The sequence below is a fragment of the Chlorocebus sabaeus genome, chromosome 18, assembly GCF_047675955.1.
Source record: "Chlorocebus sabaeus isolate Y175 chromosome 18, mChlSab1.0.hap1, whole genome shotgun sequence".
In the NCBI taxonomy this organism is placed as follows: domain Eukaryota; kingdom Metazoa; phylum Chordata; class Mammalia; order Primates; family Cercopithecidae; genus Chlorocebus; species Chlorocebus sabaeus.
Window position 1 is genome coordinate 14,503,597 of NC_132921.1, and position 23,859 is coordinate 14,527,455.

The 23,859-nt window shown below is 34.3% G+C and overlaps 1 protein-coding gene across 1 annotated transcript in view; it reads right to left on the bottom strand.

Annotated features, from left to right (window-relative positions):
• Positions 1 to 537: 537 nt before the first annotated feature.
• CDH7 (cadherin 7) overlaps positions 538 to 23,859 on the bottom strand; it is a 128,522-nt gene continuing 105,200 nt past the window's right edge. Inside the window, exon 11 of the mRNA XM_073006246.1 lies at positions 538 to 6,522. Coding sequence (XP_072862347.1) covers positions 6,029 to 6,522 — 494 coding nt within the window. The 3' untranslated portion in view covers positions 538 to 6,028. The remainder of the gene's footprint in view (positions 6,523 to 23,859) is intronic.

Here is a 23,859-nt window from a genome sequence, read left to right on the forward strand (position 1 = left end):
ACAATATACAACATATTCCAGATCTTGAAATACAAAAACATAGCGTTTATACTCACAAAAATAGAACACGAAGCTGTAGGGTACTGAATCATATAATTTTTTCCAGCTTATAAAAATATAAACTATTACCATAATTATATTCATTAATAAAATGAAAATGCAAGTTTAAGTTTTTGAATGAAAGTATGCTGTACTTCTCAACATTCTCATTAGTTACATAGTTATTAATATATTTGTTTCTAGTGTCTGTTCACATGAGCATAAAATAACCAGATAACTAAGAGCTAAAGTTGAGAAGAGAGCTTATTAACATTCATCTTGGCATCACTGACAAAAAGTAATATCTATTGTATATTATTTTTTAGTTTCCTAGAGCTTCTTCATTCATGAGATTAAGATGAGCTATTGTAAGATATAAGAAGTGAGTTTGAGTCATCAAGAGTACATTGCATTCAGAATGGTTTTCATGTTAAGCCAGTATCATTGCATTCTAATTTTTTCAAGTGTATAAATTATTAATTACACATATGTCACTGTGACTTTAAAAAGTATTGTATTCTCTAGAACTTCATTTTCTTTATCTACTCTGGATGCCTGGAAGACCACTTAACTTATACTCATTATTGTCTTTTTATTTTCTCTATTCTGGTGTTTTGTGTTCAGCAATGAGGTTGGGATCATTTAAAGGCAGGCCTTTGTCTTCTACTCAGTCATCATCATAAGTAGGAAAGATTTGTTCTTTATTTATAATTCCATTCACATATGGATATCAATTCATATAAATAGTTGAATTAGGTTGAGTTAAACTTCACTCTTTTAAGATCTTATGACTGTATTTGAGTGGCTTCAATTAATTATGACAATTTTCTATTTGAATATTATTTCCCAATTTAGGATACCAAATTGCATGTATTTTTCCTTAATGTATATATCTCGAAACAGAAATTCTCTGTTTACCATATAACAATAATTGACCTTTTTACATAATTCCCATTATTTCCCATAATAAAGCTCTATATTTTTATAGTGTTTTACAGTTTACACAGTCTTTCACTTAATCATTCACAAGCCTCTGAAACAGGATAGTAGTTAACTCAATTTTAATCATGAAGCTATAAAAGTTCAGAGAATGAGAATGGCATCTACGGCACAGCAAAAATGTGGCGAAACTGAGCTTCTGACCTAGATTTTATAACCACAGACCAGAGGTAATTTCTGGTATACCACACTGACACCAATGCCCAGTAACATTTCATAACAAATAATTCACACTCTATATTCTATGTTAACAATGAGATTAAATCTACACAATAATATGTGACAATTTCTCAACTAATTCAGCTAAATGTTCTTTCCTTAGCTACTGAAATCCTTATCCTAATATCAATTAGATGGTTACAGCAAATAAGATATTTCTCCTTTCATTCAGTACCATATTTTCTAGTCTTATTGCCTAACAGTCACTTGGCAAGTGACAACAATATGCCAGCATTTACCAGGCATTATGAGACTCTTATTTTTACATTGCTTCAGATACATCTCTCAAGGTTCCCAATCACACACATAAAAACACATACACAGGGACCCATCCTTTTCAGTTAAATTCTGAGCCAGTAGAAGTAAGCACAATAATGAAAAAGTGTCAGAATGCAACACACACTGCCTGCCTTGATTTGCTTGAAAAGTTTTACCCACAGAATCATACGTTACAGTATTTGCCAAATCACAGCCTTAAACATCTCCCATGTTTCTTAAGGTCTTATTCCACTCTTCTGAAATCATTTCAATTATATTTAAAATGCAAATGCTATTATTCCTTTCTTGTTCTTTATTATATCCAGCCAACTAACATGATTGTATTAGCTTTCATTGCCGACTTTCATACACCATCATATATACACACAATATACATTATTCATAATTAAAAAATAAACATACACTAACATAAAATAAATTGGTTTATCTATTAGTTGTCATATATATTTCACCTGCCTCCAGGCATCATTGACCAGAAAGAGTTAAAAAATAAGTTGAAGCTTTCATCAACTTTAATTTGATTAGGTCAACTGTAAATAAAACTTTAAATGGTGACTTGGAAAATAATTAGGGTTATTATTAGAACAGTTTGTAAGCGAATATATGTTAAATTGAAAATCTGAAGATTAATATTTACAGCTAGTGCTTTAAAACTTTAACATGTTTAAACTAAATCATTTAGCTTCTTGCAGTGTGTTTAGCCTAGTTTATTTTAAGCTCCTTTAGATTTTATATTTCAATATAAATGCTAACACTATTTGCATTTACATTTCTTGGGCATGTGGGTCATATCACAAATATCATTCCTACATTGTGTAACTATGCCGTTGACATGAAAATAATTGCCTATGTCTGTTTATCATCCAGTGTAGTAAATGTAATTGTGCATCAAGATAAAATAATTTAAAACATCCTCAGAGGGCAGAGTGAAAAGGCAGCTACCATCACTTAACCACTGCTACCTCCTGCATGTATCTTGTAGACAACTAATCTCAATTGTAGTTATAAGCGAAGCTTCCTGGCAAATCAAGGTATTTACCAGATCCCCAATCTGGTGATTGCTTGTAGAAAAATCTACTTATTGCCTGTAAATTACTACCTAATTTTTTCTTGATTCTGTTCCTTTAGCTGACTGATCTAGGAATATTTCTTTGACAGACTAATTTGTGAATTGAGATTGATAATTTAGGTTTGACCTCCAGAAATCCATTTTCTTATGATTTGATTTTTATAGTTTTATGTTGATTTTAAATAATGCAATGGTGACAATTCAGATTAAGGGCTTGAGTGTATTTCCTTGACATAGACAGTAACAAGTAAAATGCATCTGATTTTTCAATAAATTAAAATGTTCAAAATGAGCATAATTTGGCACACCCTGAGTTTCTATTGATGCTCCTATATGGACAAGCGGAAAATATTTAAATATATTGACTTCCTGAACTATTATCTCTACTTAAAATTTAGCCATTGTTTTCCATAAAGAAGTGAATCCTCTCCCTGTCTACAAGTAGCTCCAAGGATTTCACGTCAGGAAATCACTACCATATGCATTGATATTTAGTAGTAAAATATAGCATAAATTCCTTTCATGTCATTATTTTAAATCATATAAATTCATAACATATTTACAATTATCACATGTCCTTTTATAAAATAATTTAAGCAGTAGAATGCTGGTAAATGTTTAACAACTTGTTCTCCAGAGAAAATGGTAGTGTTTGCTAATTACTGTTGTGGTCTAAATAATCCCACCAAGGCTGACATCAACATACCAAAATGATATCACTGTACCTGGAGTTGGGAAGAGATATGCATAATTAGTTCTTGTGAGCTCATTCTAGTTGATTTCAGTATAACACTGAATTTAAGCAACTTGATAATATATATTTATTTAAATGATTTTTGGAGAATTTTCTGAATAGATTTAATATTAATTTTATCAATCAACTCTTCAATCTCTGTTTTTGAAACAAAGCATATATCTCAAGTATTGTCAGTCATCATATACAGCATTAGTTTTCAGAAGAAAAAAGAAAACTAAAATAAGCAACAGCAGAACATTTACTACTCTTACAATTAACCTTAGACAACTTCATGTAAATACTATGTATATTAGGAACATTCTTCCAGCCATCTTAAGAAATTTTTTTAATTAAAAAAAAAAACACTGAATCAAATTTAATACTGCATTGATATAATAATCTGCACATAAATAGCAATTGGGTATATGCAATAATTTTAAATTATTATTTAAATATGAACCTTTCTTTTTCCAATCTATCACTGGTAAACATTTGAAAAAATTAATGAGAAAAAACACACATTTTAAAAGCAGAAAAAGACGGGTGAATGATATGTGTTCCTTTTCTAAAATACATCCACACCTCCGTTTAGTGATATGTGCAACAATCAGCAGTTTTGGCAACATAATCCAAATGTACTAAACTATTTCATCATCTTGCAGACAACAACGGGATTATTACAAACTGTATTCTCAGCACCTTGCTGATTTAACATCTATGTAATTCCTGCACCACATGCTGATTTTATTAAACTGGGTAAATGCACTGTTTTTTTTTTTTCTTAATTTGAAAAACTTGCATGTGTGATTAAAAGTTATGAACAGCATATTTCACTCTGTTATAATTTTTTAAAATATATATGCATATTAATACAGCAAGAAGCATATCTATATAGTTATAAAACAATGTTTACAAAACTTTATTCAAATTAAAGAACTGTTTGCAGGTAATCAAATTTATTGGATTATCTATTTTTATGAAGCTGAAGGTCACTTTTGCATACTTCATTTCTAAAGTTGGGCTGCAAGTTTACAGAATCGTACGTAGTTCTTCTTTGTGTAATCAACATACTAATATTCTAATTTCACTGTCTGCCTTTCAAAAAGCACTTTTAGAACATGATTCTCTATACAGTGTTTACTATCTATAAATGTATTAGGAACCCAACAATGAATTATTTTCAAAAGAGAAAGGAAGGAAAAAAATAAATCCATTCTTACTTGAATATATATGCACATTAGACTAGTATTAACCTAGGAAAAATAATAGGTAGAAATATCATTTTGGTCATGAAAGTCATACTCTAAGAAGCTCATCTCAGACTTAAACAACATGATGACTTGCAATTGCCTTCCTTCCTTTGGCAAATCTAAACCACATAGAAATCATACATTGCTTGGTTAATTCTTGAGGGACATATTTGCATCAGAATTTAAAGATGGATTTTAATCTTTATAACATTATATTGTTTAAGATTTTTAAGAAATCAGTATTTTACTCAATATGTTTGCAGCAAGAAAGGTTGGGTTCTTGAAAGTCTTTGGAGCATGTAGAACTCATGACCTTGAAAAATAATTCTTGCGTCAAAGAAAATCTCAATTCGCTCTGAAGTCTTTCTAAAATACAAATATTTTATTCCAATGTTTTGACATTCTAATGGCTCAGAAGAACAATTTATATGTCCTTGTAGCTGTGCTCCTCCTTGAGATGTGAACTGCAACAGGGCTCAATTGCTTTACTATTATTTCTCCATTTCCATGCTTCATTTCCTTCATGTAGCTCGGGCTGGAGAAAAATCAGCATGTTCTGATGAGTTTAATACTATGAGGCAGTATGATGGACCTGAATTTAGTGGAGATTGGAGCTCCAAAATAAATACAACACCATGTGTCAAATAAAAAAGAAAAGATATTCTCCTGTACGAATCAGAAGAGAATAAAAATCAATGAATAGACAGCAACTTTTTTTTTTATCATACCTACACAAGCATCTCAAAGCTATCACAAACTTTAAAAATTATTTACCTTTTTCTTATTTGGAACACTTCATAATTTATTGGATAAACAATGGTTTATATTGCCTTAAACTAGATTTTACTGGCTTTTGTGGCAGGGTTTTCAATTAGGAAGGAATTTCTGAGAATTTATATATTGCTAAATAAAATATTTCTGTTAGTCAAGAGCAACATAATTCTGTTGGATTCAATAATATAGTAAGCTCTAAGCATCTCTGTAAATTAAATTTGTCCCAAGTTTTGATATGCAAGAAGTTCCAGGGTTTTTCAATAGCTCATCATGTTCTCTTCCTCTCAATGACAGTACCATGAAGGTATGTACAGGGCATCTTTGACTCACTGACAACACAGGGCACTACTTTCTCATAGAGGTTTGGTGCCTTTGCAGGTAGATGAGAGTTGCTATCTATTCACAAACCACTGAGCATTTCTTTTTACCAAAAAACCTTCAAACGCTCAGAGTCTGTGGTCAGTGCAGTCCCTTAGATAAGTCTAATGAAGATATGCCTCACCAAGGCAGAAACCTAAACAATTAAAAATGGAGAAATATTTACAACCATCTTTCTCCAGCAAGTGGAGTTCTTGTTTTCTGTATGTAGTGGTTTTATTTCATTTTATTTTATTTTTTTGCTGTTACTTTTTCTTCAGTACATTTCAAATTAAGGTTCCAAGGCTATGAGTACAAACTCTCTTGGCCAGTCCCATACATGTCCGCGAGTCGTTTAAAGCGAGGTCCCCAGTCACTTAGGTAGTCATAGTTCTGATCAGAGTTTGAGCTGATGGAATCTAAAGAGCTGAGTGACTCAGCAACTGAGCCATTTCCTTCGAAAGCATATGTCTGCAGGGAGTCATAAGGAGGAGCACCAGGATCAACATCGGCTTCTTTTAATCTTTCCCAAATAAATTCCCTAAAGATAACATTATCTGGGATGCTTTTAAAAGCTGGTCGACTCAGGAACTGAATTTCTGGAGTCACATCCCTCCGGGTCTTGGTGTCTCGGATGACGTTGAGGTTTCTCAGTGCAGCCATGTCAAAGGCTTCCGTGTCCTCCTCTCCCCCGCCCTCGTCATCGTATCTCACAATATTTTCTCTGATGTCTCTTTCTTCGTCAAAAATAAGGGGCTCTTTTTTCCGTCTTCTCATGGTGACGATGAGGAGGATCAACACTGAAACAATGAGACAGGAAGAGAAAGTTTCAGTGAACTCACCCATTGCCCCACGTCATGGTAAAATTAGGCCCAGGACACTGAGTTATAGGTTTTCTTCCCTTTAAAGAGAAATGAATTGGCCACCTACTTCCACGAGGATTCACAGCGGTAGATGTGCTAAAATTGCTAAAATGGCTTTAAAATAGAACACTTTCATACATCAAGGAACCCTTTTTCACACCTGTTCAGAACTGATGTCTTCCTCTTTAACGTAACCTCCAATGTATTTGATAGAAGAAATTGAAGGGCCAGTTCATAATAAACATAATCATTTCAAAGCCAGGAAACACAAAGGGATTTTTTTGAACTCCTTAATTGCTGGAAAGGCAAATTGAAATTCATAAATGTTTTGTGTCTAATTTAACAACTGCAATTTCAGAAAGAAATGGATTATAGCATTCAGTCAGGTTCTTTGAAGAAATGCCTACTCCTTCTCTATGAAAGTCAACTGTTAAATAAAATCCAGCATGTCAGGCCATTTACAAAGATTAAAAGCTTCTCTATAATAAATTGAGTCCCACTTTCATGTATAACATACTGAACTTGGTCTTTATCCATTATACCTACAGACAGAATACAAGCTGTGAGATTTTCAGCAACTGTCCAAGCTAAATTTAAGAAATGAATCACCCCTTTAATGTTAGGAACGTTAGGAATTTATCTTCCTATATCAAAACTAATAATTAAATCTTAAAGCAGGAGGTTGCACTGTAAAACAAGTAAGAACAACTACACTGGGTATATGGGGGACTTAAACAAACAACATATTCTGTGCATATTTCACACAAATAAGGTAAGTGCTCTGGCCTCCGAGTGACTGCATGCTCCTTGATTTGGGAATACATTTAATTTCACTGCTACTTCAACTAAACTACAATGAAATAAAAAGGGTATTCTTGAATTTTGGAATTTAAAAATATGTAAAGCAATGAAGTACCTTTCTTCGTCTACAAAATACCTTTTAACAATTTAAATTGCATCAGCTTAAGATTTTTTTCTGGAAAGTCGGAACAGCCCAAAACGTATATTATATGGATTATCGTTTTGGGTACGTTATTGTCATCATATTTTTAAAAGCGGGCATGAAATATTTTAAAAATATCTTGTAAACTTTTTACTCCGGCATTAGGAACACTTTTGAAAATAAAAATACAAAACCAAAAAGGGCATCAATGTCCCTAACTGCAGTAACTAGGGGTGAGGCATACTCCATCCCCCACCTCAGTGTACTTTCAAAAACCAAAAGACTGAGCACTTATTTAATTTTAAATAAAATGATTTCATCTTCAATAAAAATATATGCTTTCTTTTTTTTTTTTTTAATTTATTTATTATTATTAAACTTCAAGTTGTAGGGTACATGTGCACAACGTGCAGGTTTGCTACATATGTATACTTGTGCCATGTTGGTGTGCTGCACCCATCCACTCGTCATTTACATCAGGTATAACTCCCAATGCAATCCCTCCCCCCTCCCCCCTCCCCATGATAGGCCCCGGTGTGTGATGTTCCCCTTCCCGAGTCCAAGTGATCTCATTGTTCAGTTCCCACCTACGAGTGAGAACATGCGGTGTTTGGTTTTCTGTTCTTGTGATAGTTTGCTAAGAATGATGGTTTCCAGCTGCATCCATGTCCCTACAAAGGACACAAACTCATCCTTTTTTATGGCTGCATAGTATTCCATGGTGTATATGTGCCACATTTTCTTAATCCAATCTGTCACTGATGGACATTTGGGTTGATTCCAAGTCTTTGCTATTGTGAATAGTGCTGCAATAAACATACGTGTGCATGTGTCCTTATAGCAGCATAATTTATAATCCTTTGGGTATATACCCAGTAATGGGATGGCTGGGTCATATGGTACATCTAGTTCTAGATCCTTGAGGAATCGCCATACTGTTTTCCATAATGGTTGAACTAGTTTACACTCCCACCAACAGTGTAAAAGTGTTCCTATTTCTCCACATCCTCTCCAGCACCTGTTGTTTCCTGACTTTTTAATGATCGCCATTCTAACTGGTGTGAGATGGTATCTCATTGTGGCTTTCTTAAATGTCTGTCAGCTATCTGTGTTAACATCATCAACAGGAATGTGACTGATGAACAAACTGTACTGGTGATCTGTGGAAATAGTTGTGAAAACAATTTTTTTTGTGTGTGGCACTTTTTCCTTATCTTTCCCACTGGATCCTACTGTACTGCTCTTCTCATAAGCTTTACACTTTAAGGATGACCTACAGTTCAGAAACTGATACATTTCTGAGCTCTTCTGGCTACCACCTCATGCTGCATTGGCACAGATATGCCTGCTCTCTTTTTGCTCCTGTTTACTTCATTTGGATATTTTCAGCCAGCTTCACCAAGAGGGCATATAGGTATTAGGTTGATGCAAAAGTAACTGGTTTTTGCAATTAAGGTAATAGCAAAAATCGCAATTACTTTTGCACCAACCTAAGTTCAAAAGTTACTGCTTGTATATCTTTCGGTTCCCATAAATAGTCTGGTATTCACCTTCCCTCCCTGTTAAGGGGATTGTCCTTTCTTGTCTACTTGGAATTAGCACTTTCACCACTCTAATGCCTTGTGGTTGTCAAGGTACACGCCAGAATGCTACAACAGGAGCTGCAGCTTTGGTGTCAGAAAGGCCTTGTCCAACCTTCCTACATGTTAGCTGTGTGATGTTGGGACAAGTAACTTTCAAACCAACTGAAATTAGCAATATATGATAATCATAGTCCACATCAATCTTCACAGTGTGGACTGAAGAGATAAAGAACATTGGAAATAACATAAGTAGAGTTAGCAGAATCCCAGTTACTTGTCAGTGTGCAACAGAGCAGTTTGTTTTTAAGGTAACAAGCAACATAGAAAGTGTACCATATATGGCTAGGCATATGTACCAAAGATTAAATGGGAAATAGGAAAGGTGGTACCGTGAAAAATGAAGGTCTGCATATAGGACATATTATTTAACACTCACAACAATTCTCTGGGGTAGGGGTTTTCCCATTTGATGATTGTCTTAGACACATAAAATAACTGTCTAAATGTAATTAAATGCAGCAGTGAGGGGTGAGGCATACTCCATCTCAGTCTGTCTTCAACACCCTCATGCTGTTTATAACACTATGTGTAGTACTTCCATAGAAGGTGATTAAAAAACAAAGGCTAAGGGTGACAAGTATGAAAGCTCAAAAGGTAATTGCTTGCTCAAGAAAGATAACGATTTTAAAAATACATGGATGAAAAAATAATTATGTTATATTTACATACAACTTTAGTTTCTGAAATTTTTTACATAGTTCCCCCAAAATGAAAGTAACTGCAGTAGAAAGAAAGTAGAACCCAGTAGAACTTGTTAGTGAGAAATCAAATAAAGGAAAGCAAGGAATGAAGAGGGATGTTGAGAGAAAATAGTGATGGGATGTACAGATGGAGGCAGGTAGAAATAAGACATCTGTTACACATGTTGAACAGCAAAATTAAGGAGGAGAAAGGTCCAATTGAGAACAAAAGGATGTAAGAAATGAATGACTATGAGAGTCAGTAAGGGTATAAAGAGGGTAAGAATTACATAATAATTAGATGCTCTTTTAATTTAAATCAATGTCTAAGTAGACAAAAATATTTCAAAATTATCAATTCTTTAATTATAATAAATATTGTCATAAATATATACCTATATATAGTATATATCAATTATTTCATATATTCGATTGTAAATGTATTTCATGCTACCGATAAACTTGACTTTTGATTCTCAAATCTTCAAAATAAAAATCTAAAGTACCTGTGGGTATATCAGCCCTAAGGTACAAGGATATTAATGTCTTATGCAGTTCACTTCATTTCCCAACCTTGTCCAAGGCAAAGAAAAACATGGTATTTTGGAAGGTCAGATAATTTAACATTTGAATGACCTCGGAAAGTATTACTTTCTAACTATGTAAGTGCACATAAAAAATAGAATTTAATGTTTATATAGAACAAGAATTAACTGTTCTTCATAGACTATGGTGTTAATCACTGTATTAAGAATACTTTGCCTAAATAAGCATAAGATAATATATTTTAAGAGGTTTTATCATTTCTCTTTTCTGTCATATGACCTCTACTTTTGAGTGGAAATAGAAGAAAAGATTTAGTTCTAGCTGAAATCTAGTCATATTTGACACTTAGATTGTTCTGGTTGTTCAGGAATTTACATATCTGTTTAACAAAAATATGTTAACCATTTATAATATGCATTAGGTATTGTAGTGTAATGTTGCACATAGAAGCAGACATGTAACATTTACTCATGGACCTTACAATTCATTGGGATCAATAGATACTGATTCAAACATTAAAATATATGAATGCAGAAGTGGAATTGTAATAATTGTTCCAAAAGAGGGAAACGTGATCTTAGAAGAAACATACTAGGGGAAATAGATGCAGACAAGAAAGACTTAACTGCTGATAACTGGAGGCTGAGGGTAGGGACGGGAAGGAGATGTGATATGGAGGAACATGCCTGGTATGGTGACGACAGTGAGCAGATATTTGAGGCCAACATGACTAGAGGACAAAGAAAGAGGTGAGGTAAGGGTGGAGCTGTAGACATGAGTCAGACCCTACAGGCCCAAGAACAAACATATTTTAAGGACTGCATGATATAACCAGATTGTTTAAAAAAAAATTAAAAATTAAAAATCATTCTTACTGGACCAAGGAGAGGAAGATAGGGGAGTCAATGTCAGAAAATAAGTTAGAGTGCTATTACAGCAGTAAAAGCACGATGCAGGCCTAAATTTCTGGTTTTGGAATTCAGTCTTACAACATTCAATTCAGCATTTTCTGAGCATCCTAGCAGATAGAAAATAGTGCTACTTGCACTTGGCAAAAGCATATCAAGAGGTTCCTACAAGAAAGCAGTTCCAACGCTGTAGACCGTATATTCACAGATAAATATAGTATGAATCTTAGTGCAATTCATTGTAAGAAGATACAGACATGCATAGGTGCAGAGAAATATGCAGAAAAGAGAATTACAAGAATAAAATTATATAAAATTACAACACCCTACTGTGAACTATGTTACAAATTTTGATGTAATTCTTTATACTCTTTTGAACTGATGTGTTGTTAACTTTATTTTTGTTTTATTTTTAGTTTTTGGAGACAGAGTCTCACTTTGTCACCCAAGCTGAAGTGCAGCGGAAGGATCTTGGCTTACTGCATCCTCGACCTCCTGGGCTCAAGCAATATTCCTGCCTCAGTACCTCCAAGTAGCTGAGACTACAGGTATGCACCACCACACATGGATATTTTTTGTACAGACAGGGTTTCACCATATTGCCCAGGCTGGTCTCAAACTCCTTGAGCTCAAAAGAGTTTTGCTATTTTGCCCACGCTGGTCTTGAGCTCCTTGAGCTCAAGCGATCCTCCTGCCTTGGCCTCCCAAAGTGTTAGGATTACAGGTGTAAGCCACCATGCCCAGCCTTTTGTCAGTTTTAAATTAGTTTTAGTTGTCCAGCAATTGGATAGAATCATTCTCTCAAAACCAAGATAAATAAAAGGAAGGGAATATGGAGAAAAATATTGATGTGCAAACACACACCATACTACAAATCAGTGGACACCTTTATTCTCAGCTGTACTGTGATCTTTGGCAGATGTCTATTTGCACAGTAAAGTGGAGCATGATTTCTACTGGACTATCGTCAAGTCCTATGGTCCTAACCAATCTTCCCACTTGATGATAACCATGGACTTACTGGTCTCTACAATTAAGCATCCCTTCTTTCCAATGAATATATTCTATTGGGAACTGTCATATCCTCTTGAAGATGGCAGACACTTTAGAAGTCACCTAGATTTGCTCTACAGCAGGGATGTCCAATCTTTTGGCTTCCCTTGCCCACACTGCAAGAAGAATTGTCTTGGGCCTCACATAAAATACACTAACACAAATGATAGCTGATGACCTAAAAAAATTGCAAAAATATTTCCTAATATATTAAGAAAGTGTATGAATTTGTGTTAGGCCAAATTCAATGCTGTCCTGGGCCACATGTGGCCCATGGGCCTCAGGTTGAACAAGTTTGCTCCACAGGCACGTGTAGTGTTCAGCTTGTCTTGAGTTCAAAACCTCATTGTCATCCTGAGTCCCCTACTCTGGATGTTCTGTGTCTGGAAATGTCAGAATTCTCAATATTCAGTTTTGGCACCCAGAACTAGCAGAATTCTGCCAATGAGATCTGATTACCACAAAATGATACCATTGCTAAATAAGGCTATATATATACACACACACATATATACACATACATATATAGTTATATATATATACACACACACACACACCCTTTATATATGCCTATATATGTATATACATATAAAATATATATATTTAAAATTTTTAATTTTTATGTATTTAGGGATTAGAAGTGAAGATTTTTTACATGCATTTATCTTGCAGTGGTGAAGTCTGGAATTTTGGTGTTCATTACCCAAATAGTGAACATTGTACTCATCAGGTAGTTTTTCAACCCTTACTCCCTGCCAACTCTCCCACCTTTTGTAGTTTCCAATGTCTATTATTCCACCATGTTATATCCATGTGTACCCATTGTTTAGCTCCCATTTATAAATGACAACGTGAGGTATTTGGCTTTCTAAAGTTACTTATATTAAAGAGAAAGTAACGCCACTAATGTATTGTTTTTTAACATATTTAAAATGTTGAATCTAGTATCCTTTTAAAATCACTCAGTCATGTAAACTACATCCCACTAGGCTTTTTCCTAGCCTAAAACTCTGTAAAAAAAGTTTTTAAAAAACCAAATCGCATAAATTTATATTTGTATCTGTTAAATATCACTTTCTTAAGTTTGATCCATTGTTTAGTGGCTACTACCACAGGTTTAAAGCCTAAATTCCATTTAATTCAATAATATTTTTAATGAGTACTAATTGCTGAAACTGTAAGCCATATGAAGGGTAGTGACTTTGCTTTCTACAGATTTACCCTAAGCACAAAGAATAATACATGATAGTAAGTATGTGCTCAATAAATATTTGTTAAATGGGTTAATAAATTATAGGCAAGGAAATGTGACTAGAAATATGTGGACTTGCTGGATTGCCATCAACAAGCCCAACATTTCGAATAAAAAATAAACAGTCAAATATCATAGAATGAATTAAATATATAGCAATATAAAATATGCTAGGAAAATTTGTATGGGAAAGGGATTATTTCTGCCCAGGATCCTCAGAGAAAGTCCAACATAACAGATGACATTTGAAATGTGACTTGAGGGATGAGTAAGTCTTTACCAAAAACACCATCATCTATATGGTCTCTTATGAACAATCATCATTTCTAATTGGCCATAAAAGAGTCATTTAAATTTTCATTGTCTACCATAGTTGCCACTAGCTACATGTGGCTATTGAACACTTGGAATGTGGCTATTCTTCATTGAGATATACTCTAAGTGTAAAATAAACATATGTTCAAGACTTGTTTCTTTTTTTAAAAAGTGAAATATTGTCTCAATAATCTTCATGGATTACATATTAAAATGATAATAGTTTGGTATAGTGTGTTTGAAATATATTATTAGCATTTATTTCAATAGTTTCTTTTTACTTTTTCTAATAAAGTTCCATGAAAATTTGAAATTACATATGTGTTTCACACTGATGGTTCACAATAACTTTATTTTGGACAACTGATCTAAACAAAAGACTCAAACACCAGAATAATCTAATTACATATGGTCTTAGAGGTATTCTCATATTTATTGTCCAATGACATATTGAAGAATAGGACAGCTATAATCAGTTCAATGATTAGTGTACCTATAAGGTATACCTGAAAAATAATCTAATCAAAATAAAAATTCTGCCAGCACAATCTGTATACTATTTCAATAATTTATTTTAAACAATCATCCACACTGACATGCAGGTATAACTTAGCCTTCCAATAACTTTCTATTTTGTAATTCTTCACCATGTATTGATCCTGTTGATTTACATGAAGTTTATTAAAAATCTGTCAGTTTTTTCTACTGGGCACTAATTATGCTTTAGTAATTTTTTTTCTTTTTTGTTTAATTTCAAAAATTGTTTAATTCTGTTTTTTAAATTTATTTTTAATTTTTTGAGACATTTTAATTTTTAAAATTAAATTTATTTATTTATTTTAATTTTTCTCACTCTGTCACCCAGGCTGGAGTGATCATGGCTCACTGCAGCCTCAAACTCCTAGGCTCAAGCAATCCTCCTGCCTCAGCTTCCCGGGCAGCCGGGACTTTGGGTGCACGCCACCATGCCTAGCTAATTGTTTTATGTTTTGTAGAGAAAGAGGTCTCGCTTGTTGCTCAGGCTGGTCTCAAACCCTGGCTTCAAGTGATCCTTTGGCCTCATCCTCCCAAACTGCTGGGATTACAGTCATGAGCCTCTGCTCCCAGCTTCTTTTCCTTTTAATATTGAACTGAGCTTGAATGTTGTTGGCTTCAGATGGATCACAAATAACCATGATGAAGAAACATGGTATCCTCACTCTTTTCAGGGTCAACTTGAAACTCTCTCCACTGCCTCCAGACACACTATTCCATCAGAGCTCAGACAGGGAGGACATTAAGTGGACATGGTTTCCTGAAATTTTCCAATCAACATTTATCTTCATATACCCTCAATATTATTAACTTTTATTTTATGTAAAAGTAGCCTACTCCACATTGCCACTTTCTTATATCCTGATTGCTCTCAAACCAGAGCAATCTGAGTTTTCCCTGCTATTTCCCAGGGACCAAGGCTACCAATGACTGACATTTTGCTAAATCCAATGAGCACTTTGTGACCCTTTTTTTACATGGCATGTGTGTCCTATTTGACACAGAACTTCATGGGAAATTGTGTGGGCCAGCTCTCTTGAACTTACCCAATAGTAAACAATGCAGCTGCTTGCAGCCAGTTTAAAAGAAAAAAATTTTTTATTTTCTTATTTCAAACTATATATATATTTTTTTGTAGCCGCTCTCTTCTGAGAAGTACTTACAGTAAATATTCCTCAAGTTCCATACTTGGCTTCTTGGCTTTTCACCCCACATTCTTCCTAGGCAAGCCCAGTGAAACCCCAGGTTCAACTGCCTCTTGTATGGCAAGAGCTGATGTCTCTGACATCTAAATCTCTCATTTATCTCTTTGGATAACCAGACCGTATTTTAAAATGACTACTCCTATTTTTGATAATACAAATATATGTACTCGTCAGAATATAATAAATGTTCAAAACGGTAATTATCATCATTGTTATGATTTGTTATGACCACTTCCTTTACTGATAACAACGTTCTGTCCAATGGCTCTCATTCATACACCATTCAAAATCTGTAAGTTTAATCTCATTAACGTTCCTCTGATTTGTTTCCTATCTTGTGTTCTTTTCTCAAGTAAGAGAATACCCAAACCAGAAACTTCAAGTCACCTTTGACTCCAGCTTCTTCATTTCCTCTTCGCTTCAACTCTCCATCACCGCATGTTCCACTCAACCAATTCTTCTTACTCACTGTAACCCATGGAATACGTCTCACGTCCTGTCCCTCAGTCCATGGCTCCTGCCTATTTAAGGACCTCATCTGTGTTGACTCCCTGTTATTCCATTTCCTGGATATATGGAGGTAGGTGAGATCTTTTACTTCTCCTTGCCTCAGTTTCCTGCTCTCCAAAATGAAAATAATAGTCTTTACCTCTTTGAAACCACTTCATAGTAACTTTATGAAGATTAAGTGAGTGTCTATTTGTACAGGGCTTAAGTAGTGTAACCCACGTAGGCAATATCTGTTTTTATTCAATAATAGGTCACACATTGTGAAATTTCTACAATAAATTCATATGATTCAGTTCCAAACTTTTTGGGTCTTGCTAAAATTTGAGTCATGTAACTCATACACAGATAAAATGTAAATTTTACCATGCTCTCACTTGTGATTTTGATGACCTCCTGTAATGTAGTTAATTTATCTGTTATCTACTCTATTCTAACTGATGGTAGAATAATGAATTATAGAGGATACTGGACCTATTCTTGAAGGGATTAAAATATGTGGATAAGGTTGCAAAATTCACTGTAGAGTACAACAAATAATATTTATGGATTAAAAATATTGTCTCCATATGTGCCTATGACAGGCCCCAATAATATACTGGTTAAGAAGACAGACAGACTTGAAGATCACTACATTGAAAAGCTTTTATATTTGAGCAAAACAAACAAACTCATATAGTTACAAGTTGTGATAAGCACTACAAAAGAAATAAATACTATGATGGAGAAGAATGGTGCTTAGGACACTCCTCCTGGGGAGATAACACTGAAGCTGAGGCATTAAAGATAATCTAAACTTGACAGGTGAAGGAATGCAGCAAGAACGTTTCAGCAGGAGGGTAGCACACTTGAAAATAATGGGAAGAAATGCACTGTGGGTCCTCCTACTGGGTGAGAGAAGGATCTGACAGCCTGATACCTTAGAGAGGTAAGCAGGTGGCCGAACACGCTTGCCTTGTGGACCATGATAAACATTTGGATTTCATGCAAGTGCATCTGATGCTTTTGAAATGTTTCAAGCAGAGACGTAAAATAATTTATGTCTTAAAAAGGAAAGTGATAGGAAAAATGCAGGAGTACCAGCACCATCTGGTTGTGATCAGAAAAGGATGTCATCAGAAGTGGCATTTAAGCAAAGATCTGAAGGATGAGTGGAAATCAACCTGTCATTTTGTCTGGATTTATGTGCTATGGAATCTGAGGCTCATGCAGATCCCCAGTAACACAAGGCTAAAATTTTATCTTGCGCTTAGGGACCCACTCTACCACTTTTACTTTTGCAAAGGATAACTAAAGATTCATAATTGATATGATCCAAGTGAGTGATTGAGATATCAATTGTAACATTTAACTGAATTTTAAACTGATAAATAAAATATCTCTGACATCTCTTCTGCAATATTTTGTCTATCTACCTTTAGCCATATATTCTAATTTGTTTTCTTAAGCCATTATGTAGTTCCATGGCTATTAACCTGAAAACATCATTTAAATTCTTTTAATTTGTGACACATCCATTTTCCTGAAGAGTTAAAGAGATAGACCAAATCTCAGAAAAAATGTCCTAAAATTATAGAGTCTTGGGAAATAGAAAAAACAGGGTCTAATGGAGATACTCCTACGGGTAATAAAAATAAGTCAAATCAATTATTCTTTTCCACAATTGAGTACATTCAAATCATTCATGCTTCATTCATCATGCATGTATGGAATGTTCTGCATGTGTCAGATCAGCATCTGATTAGCTGATATAAATAATGATAAAATAATGCTCAGTCCTTGCCTCTAAAAGCAGTCTACTGGAAGAGATGGACAAGGAGATAAACCAATGAAACAGACAAGTCAGCCACGTCAGATGCTCAAAGACTGCTAGATACAAGGTGTTGTGGGGTCTTTAGGAACAGCACCCAACCTTGACTCAGAAGCCAAAGAAGTGAGTCTTGAATAATAATAATAAAAAAAAGTGACCCACTTGTAGATTCTGGGAAGAGGTATTCCAGGCAGAAAGACAAAGCAGAATGAGTCTTAGAAAAAGCAACTGATGCAATTTGACTAAAGTACACCAAGTAAGTAGAGAAAAATAAGGTTGAACTGGATGAGAGCTGTCTGGTCCTGGAGAGTCTGTTATTTTAGTCCATAGACAATGGGGTTTCATGAAAATACAATTTTAAGCTGGGGTGTGGCAAAATCCCATTTACGTTTTAAAAGCTTACTCTGCAATACTGATGGATTGGTTCTGATAAAGAATGGTAGAGTTGCCACAATTCAAGAGGAAAAGAAAGGACCCTGGACAAATATCAGGTGCAACAATAAGAGACAGAAACAAATTGATCCAAGGCCCAACAAACTAAAGTTAACAGTATGTGTGGACTAACTGACCCTGGAGGATGCAAGTGAGAAGAGAGAGGCCTGACTGATTCCACTCAGAAAAACATATAAATGGGGTTCAATAAGAAAAAGAGGCAGAAATGTAGGAAAATTGTTCAGGATTGATGTTTTTATGGAGATTTCAACTCTCCAATAGAACAAGGAAGCTACATTGGTCGACCTGCTGTGATAGATCATATATGCTTAAAGGGGCTAATTCTTTCCAGGTCTCAAGAAAAGGAAAAGTTTAACTAAAATGGATCTTTTCCCAAAACAGGTATCGTAAAATTCATTTCCTTTAAATGTGTGAGAGAGAATGATTTCACCTTAGTCTCAGTTAATATAGAAAAAAAAAATTCCTAGGTACAATGAATGGTGTATGCACAAAGACAATTTGTGTATTAGATTTTGGTTGTACTGGAATATAACCTCAAATTTAACATACACCCTTCTAAATGTGTTTTCTAAAGACTGGAAGGAATTGGAAGATACTCAGAGTTAACTGGATAAATAATAAAGCCACTATGTGAAACACAGCAAAGATACTCTTGCACCTAATTTGGCAGTGCCCAGGCTGTAATATCCACAGACCTATTGGCATTTCCTAGAAATGGAGGGTTCTTTCACATGGGGAAACACATATGCAAAAATACCTTATACAGAACATTTAGGAGGCAGGCTTCCCTGTGTTTGGGTCCTGACTCTGACACTCGTTCGCCCTATAACTTTTTGTGTATTTCCTCTAAGTTGTAGTCTTCTTATATAAAATGTGGGCATAGTAATACTTGCCTAGGAAATTTGTTATGAGCATTAAATTAGATAATGCTTGTAAAGCACTTAGGCTGATGTTTAGCACATAGTACAGGCTTATGAAATGCAATTCATTTTTTATTATACTCATGCTTGTTTGAGAGAGGAACACATCTGCTACCATAAATTAGCCAACTGTAGTCTGCACATTATGATCTCTAGGGCGGCTCTGCCAATGATGTTCTATCATTATAGATTATGATGGGGATCAATTTTTTTTTACATAGCGCTACCACTTTTTTTTTTCTATGCAATTTAACGTATTTTTTCCTTCAGTAATGCTCACTATCACTTGCAAAAACAAGAAAGTATTTTTCTGTTGGAAAAAAGTCATGAATAGCCACAGTTACTGGTGACCAAATATAGTTTAGTACTTGGGAGATCAGCGAAGAAAAGTGAAAAGATGCATGACAGCTAACTGTCAAGCTGACCATCATAGACATACTGGAAGAGACTGAATCCCACGCAGTGAACAGCAAGTTTCTACAAACACCTTATTAAACCTGAGTTTATGAAGTTGGGCTGGTCTAACTAATTCCAATTGTTTCAGAAGAGCAAAGAGCTGGAAGGAATGCTACAGGACTTCAATTACTGCGACCTCGAAGTCCAAGTACAGAAACACCCAAAACGTAATATAGTAAATTCAGTGGCAGCTTTATTGTGCAAGAAACAGGTTTTATTTTTGTGTGTGCGGAGGAACAGAAAAAATTTAGCTGTAATATTTTTAGAATAGGAGTACAATATTTAATATTGAAACCATATTTTTAAACAAAACAGCTGAAATTCTTCCCCTTTATTAAAAAAAAAAATCTACTGAATAATCTAATGTCTTAGTCATTCATAGATTTTTTTTCCTTTAAAGTATTTTTAGCCTGGTAGAAGAATAACTGTGTATGTCTATAAGTGTGAATTTAACTATGATTAAAAATGCATAATTAAATTAGTATTGATGTTACGCATGGGTTGTAATTTCTATTCAAAATTTAGAATACCAGAATATCTTGCCCTATACTGATGGACTTTTTCTGCATGAAAAATAATTGAGGCATCTAATTGATTATTTTATGATGAAATGTGAATATAGCAATAACGTATCTCATTCAAACTGTACTCACTGTAAATAAAGTAATCCCATGTTCTAAGTTTTGGATTTTTTTTTTTCATTTAGAGAATTCAGGTGCAAATAAATTAGAGAGAGAGGTGAGAGCAAGAATGAGAAATTAGAAAGCAGTTCATCCATAAAGTTAGAAGAATACGGATAGAGATGAAGACTGACAAATACAACTTCAGGTAACATGAATTATTTCAGCAATATATAGGAGTAAACATTTTTATATTTTCAAGATGTATTTTTTGTGCAGTTTAATAAAAATCAGTGATTGAGAATAAGGAGACCTAGAATCTTATCCCATCATATCCTCTAACTGTACTCCTACAAATCCTCAAACCCACCCTATACCTCAAGTTCTCCCTCTGTAAGGTTTGGGTTAGCATCGATACCTGGGATGCCTTCCAGCATTAAACTTCCGGTAATGTCAGTGCATCCCCATCCATCATGTTACAAGTAGCTTTAATTTGTCACATCACTGGCATACAGACTTAACACGTAGTCAAGTGCTTTTATTTTTTAAGAGCCTAAAGTCCAGGTACTTTATAGTTTCATTCTTAACTGAACTTGATTTTCAAGTTGTTATTCCCATCTCCACCTCCTCACCTTGCTATTTCCTAGTAATATTTGTTCGGAAGTCTTAAAAGGTTTGAGTTACAAATCCTGGTACCTAATGCCTAGAAATGAGATTCACACCACTTTCTGAGGTGTCATAAAGAATGAATTGTGTACTAGAACTCCATTTTCATGCCAGGCTGCAGGCCTCACTTGCACCCCCTGTGAATACTTAATCTCATTGACTTCAGCACTTACTGTGTGAAAATCCAGAGTCTACAATACTGGTGACAAAACTAAAAACGTCTAAAAATTCCTGATTATCTGCTTTTAAAAACTTGGGAAATAAGACACAAAGAGACCACATTTCTGAGCTAAAATGCTAGCATTTGATGATACTGATTATTGTGCGGTCACTATAGAAATGGAAGCTGCAGGCAGAAGTCCCTTGTTCCAAACTGTATTTCAGTACAATAGACTTTGTTTTACTTAAGGTTTTGGAGACTTGAAGTAACTCTTAAGAAATGAATAAAATATAGGGCACAAAAAAATTGATCCTTAGAAGTAGAAGAGGGATTCCAAATTTGGTGTCTACTTAAGCAAATTTGGTGTCTACTTAAGCAATATGTTCAAATTTAGCAGAAAGCGTAGCCATACTTAAATTCTGACAAAATCCCTCAAACCTTTATGCACAGACACACACACAAACACACACACACATACTGTATATGTATACTTGTATATAGTATATCTAATAATGAAATCTAATCTCTATTTCAGTGGCTTTCAGTAATAATTAGCTGATAATTTTTAATTAATTAGAATCATCAAGCAACCTAAATCGCAAAAAAAACCCCAAATTCAAAGGTGAAAGTATTACTAAAGTGAAGCAAGCTTCATCAGACAGCCTTAAAATAATAAAAAATCAATTCAGTATTGAGGATCATTAAAATTGGGGGAATACAATCTTATTCCTTTAAGGCATAATCTAAGTTGTTTATGATAAACTGACCAAACTTAAAAAGTCTTCCACACATCATCTACTTGTCCTCTCATTCTTCTTTCTGATTCTGTGCCTTCAAGCTAAAGACATTCTAAACATGGATGGAATTTTTAAATCTTCTAATGTAGGTTATTCTGCTACTATAAAATAAATATGCAATTTACATCTTTTTTATTACGTTTTAGGTTCCAAAATTTAAATCTTTTGACTTCCCTGGGCCACACTGAAAGAAGAATACTTGTCTTAGGCCACATATAAAATAGACTAACAATAGCTGATGAGCAAAAAAAAAAAAAAAAAAAAAAGTACACACAAACAGAAAACATTTCATCATGTTTTAAGAATGTTTAAGAATTTGTGTTGGGCCGCATTCAAAGCCATCTTGGGCTGCATGCGGCTCACAGGCCACAGGTCACAGGTTGGACAAGTTTGTTTTAGAAGCTTCTAGACTAATAAAAAGTTGTTTGCAGTGGTTCTACCTTTTTCAAAATTTAATCCCTTAGATTCTAATTAGATTTAGCAGGTAATTACTTTCCATTTCTAATTCTGAAAGTTTCTGCATCTGTGTCAAGTTCTATGCAAAATACAACAGTTTATTTTCTTTTAGATTTACTTGTTTAGCTTAAGTTACTTAAGACAATAACCTCTATTTTCATGACAGCATTTATAATGTATTGGTAAACGGGTCTTAGCTGATAATTTGCCATCAGTAACACTTAAAATTTATTGAACGTTCACTATATGGTATATTGAATGTTTACTCTGTTCTTTATATGAATTGTTTGATTTAATTCTCACAACAATCTTACGAATTCAGTTTGGTTATTTTTCACTTTTAGGTTAATTAACCAGCTACTGAAGGATTAACATTAACCTTGGGAAGAAGGAGTGCATGTTGCAGGCAGAAGTAAAAGCTCAGTTTACCTAAATCCAGAAATCTAGTTTTTAAACATTATACAATGGTGACTATCATTGTAAATGCTGTTATATAAAAATGTCATAAGTGGATTCACTAATTCTATTAAAACCCAAGAAAACACAGAGTATAGTTTCAGGTAACATATTAAGTGCTTGTTGTCCGTGTTACAGGCAGTTACATTGAGAAGAAAAATGTTGCTTTGGAATGAACCTATTACCCAATGTCCACATTAGACGTCTCCCAATTTTTAAAAGGATGCTGCAAAATCTGAGTTCCTGCAAGCATGAGTTATAAATTGAATTTAACCGAGTAATAAAGTAATCATAGAAATGTACAATTAAATGTGTTAGTATTTAATACTTTTAAAATATAACATTTGCATTGCTGAAATTGTAATCATTTCAAATTTGCAAATTATTTAAGAAAGCCATCTTAAATATTTTCTTTAAAAAGTAGAATATAAAGCCATAATTTCTAAAGTACGCATAATATCAAAACAATATAGAAAATGTATTGTCCAGTCTAGTGTATCTCCTCTGTCGAGTGCTCTAAAGCAAAGAACTGGGATAAGATAGATTCTTTTTAATCTTAAAAAACATTAATTTAAAGCATAAGCCATTTATCTTCACTGTTGTTTTGAAAATGAAATTGATAGAACTTTTGTCTGAGTTATACTTTAAATATACCACTGGAAAGTGTGGCCAACAATTGTATCACTTAGTGAGCAAAACACCATCCAGGCCAGGAGCGATGGCTCACTCCTGTAATCCTAACACTTTGGGAGGCCAATGCGGGTGGATCACCTGAGGTCAGGAGTTCAAGATCAACCTGCCCAACATGATGAAACCCCGTCTCTACTAAAAATACAAAAGTTAGCTGGGTGTGGTACACCCCTGTAATCCCAGCTACTCAGGAGGCTGAGGTGG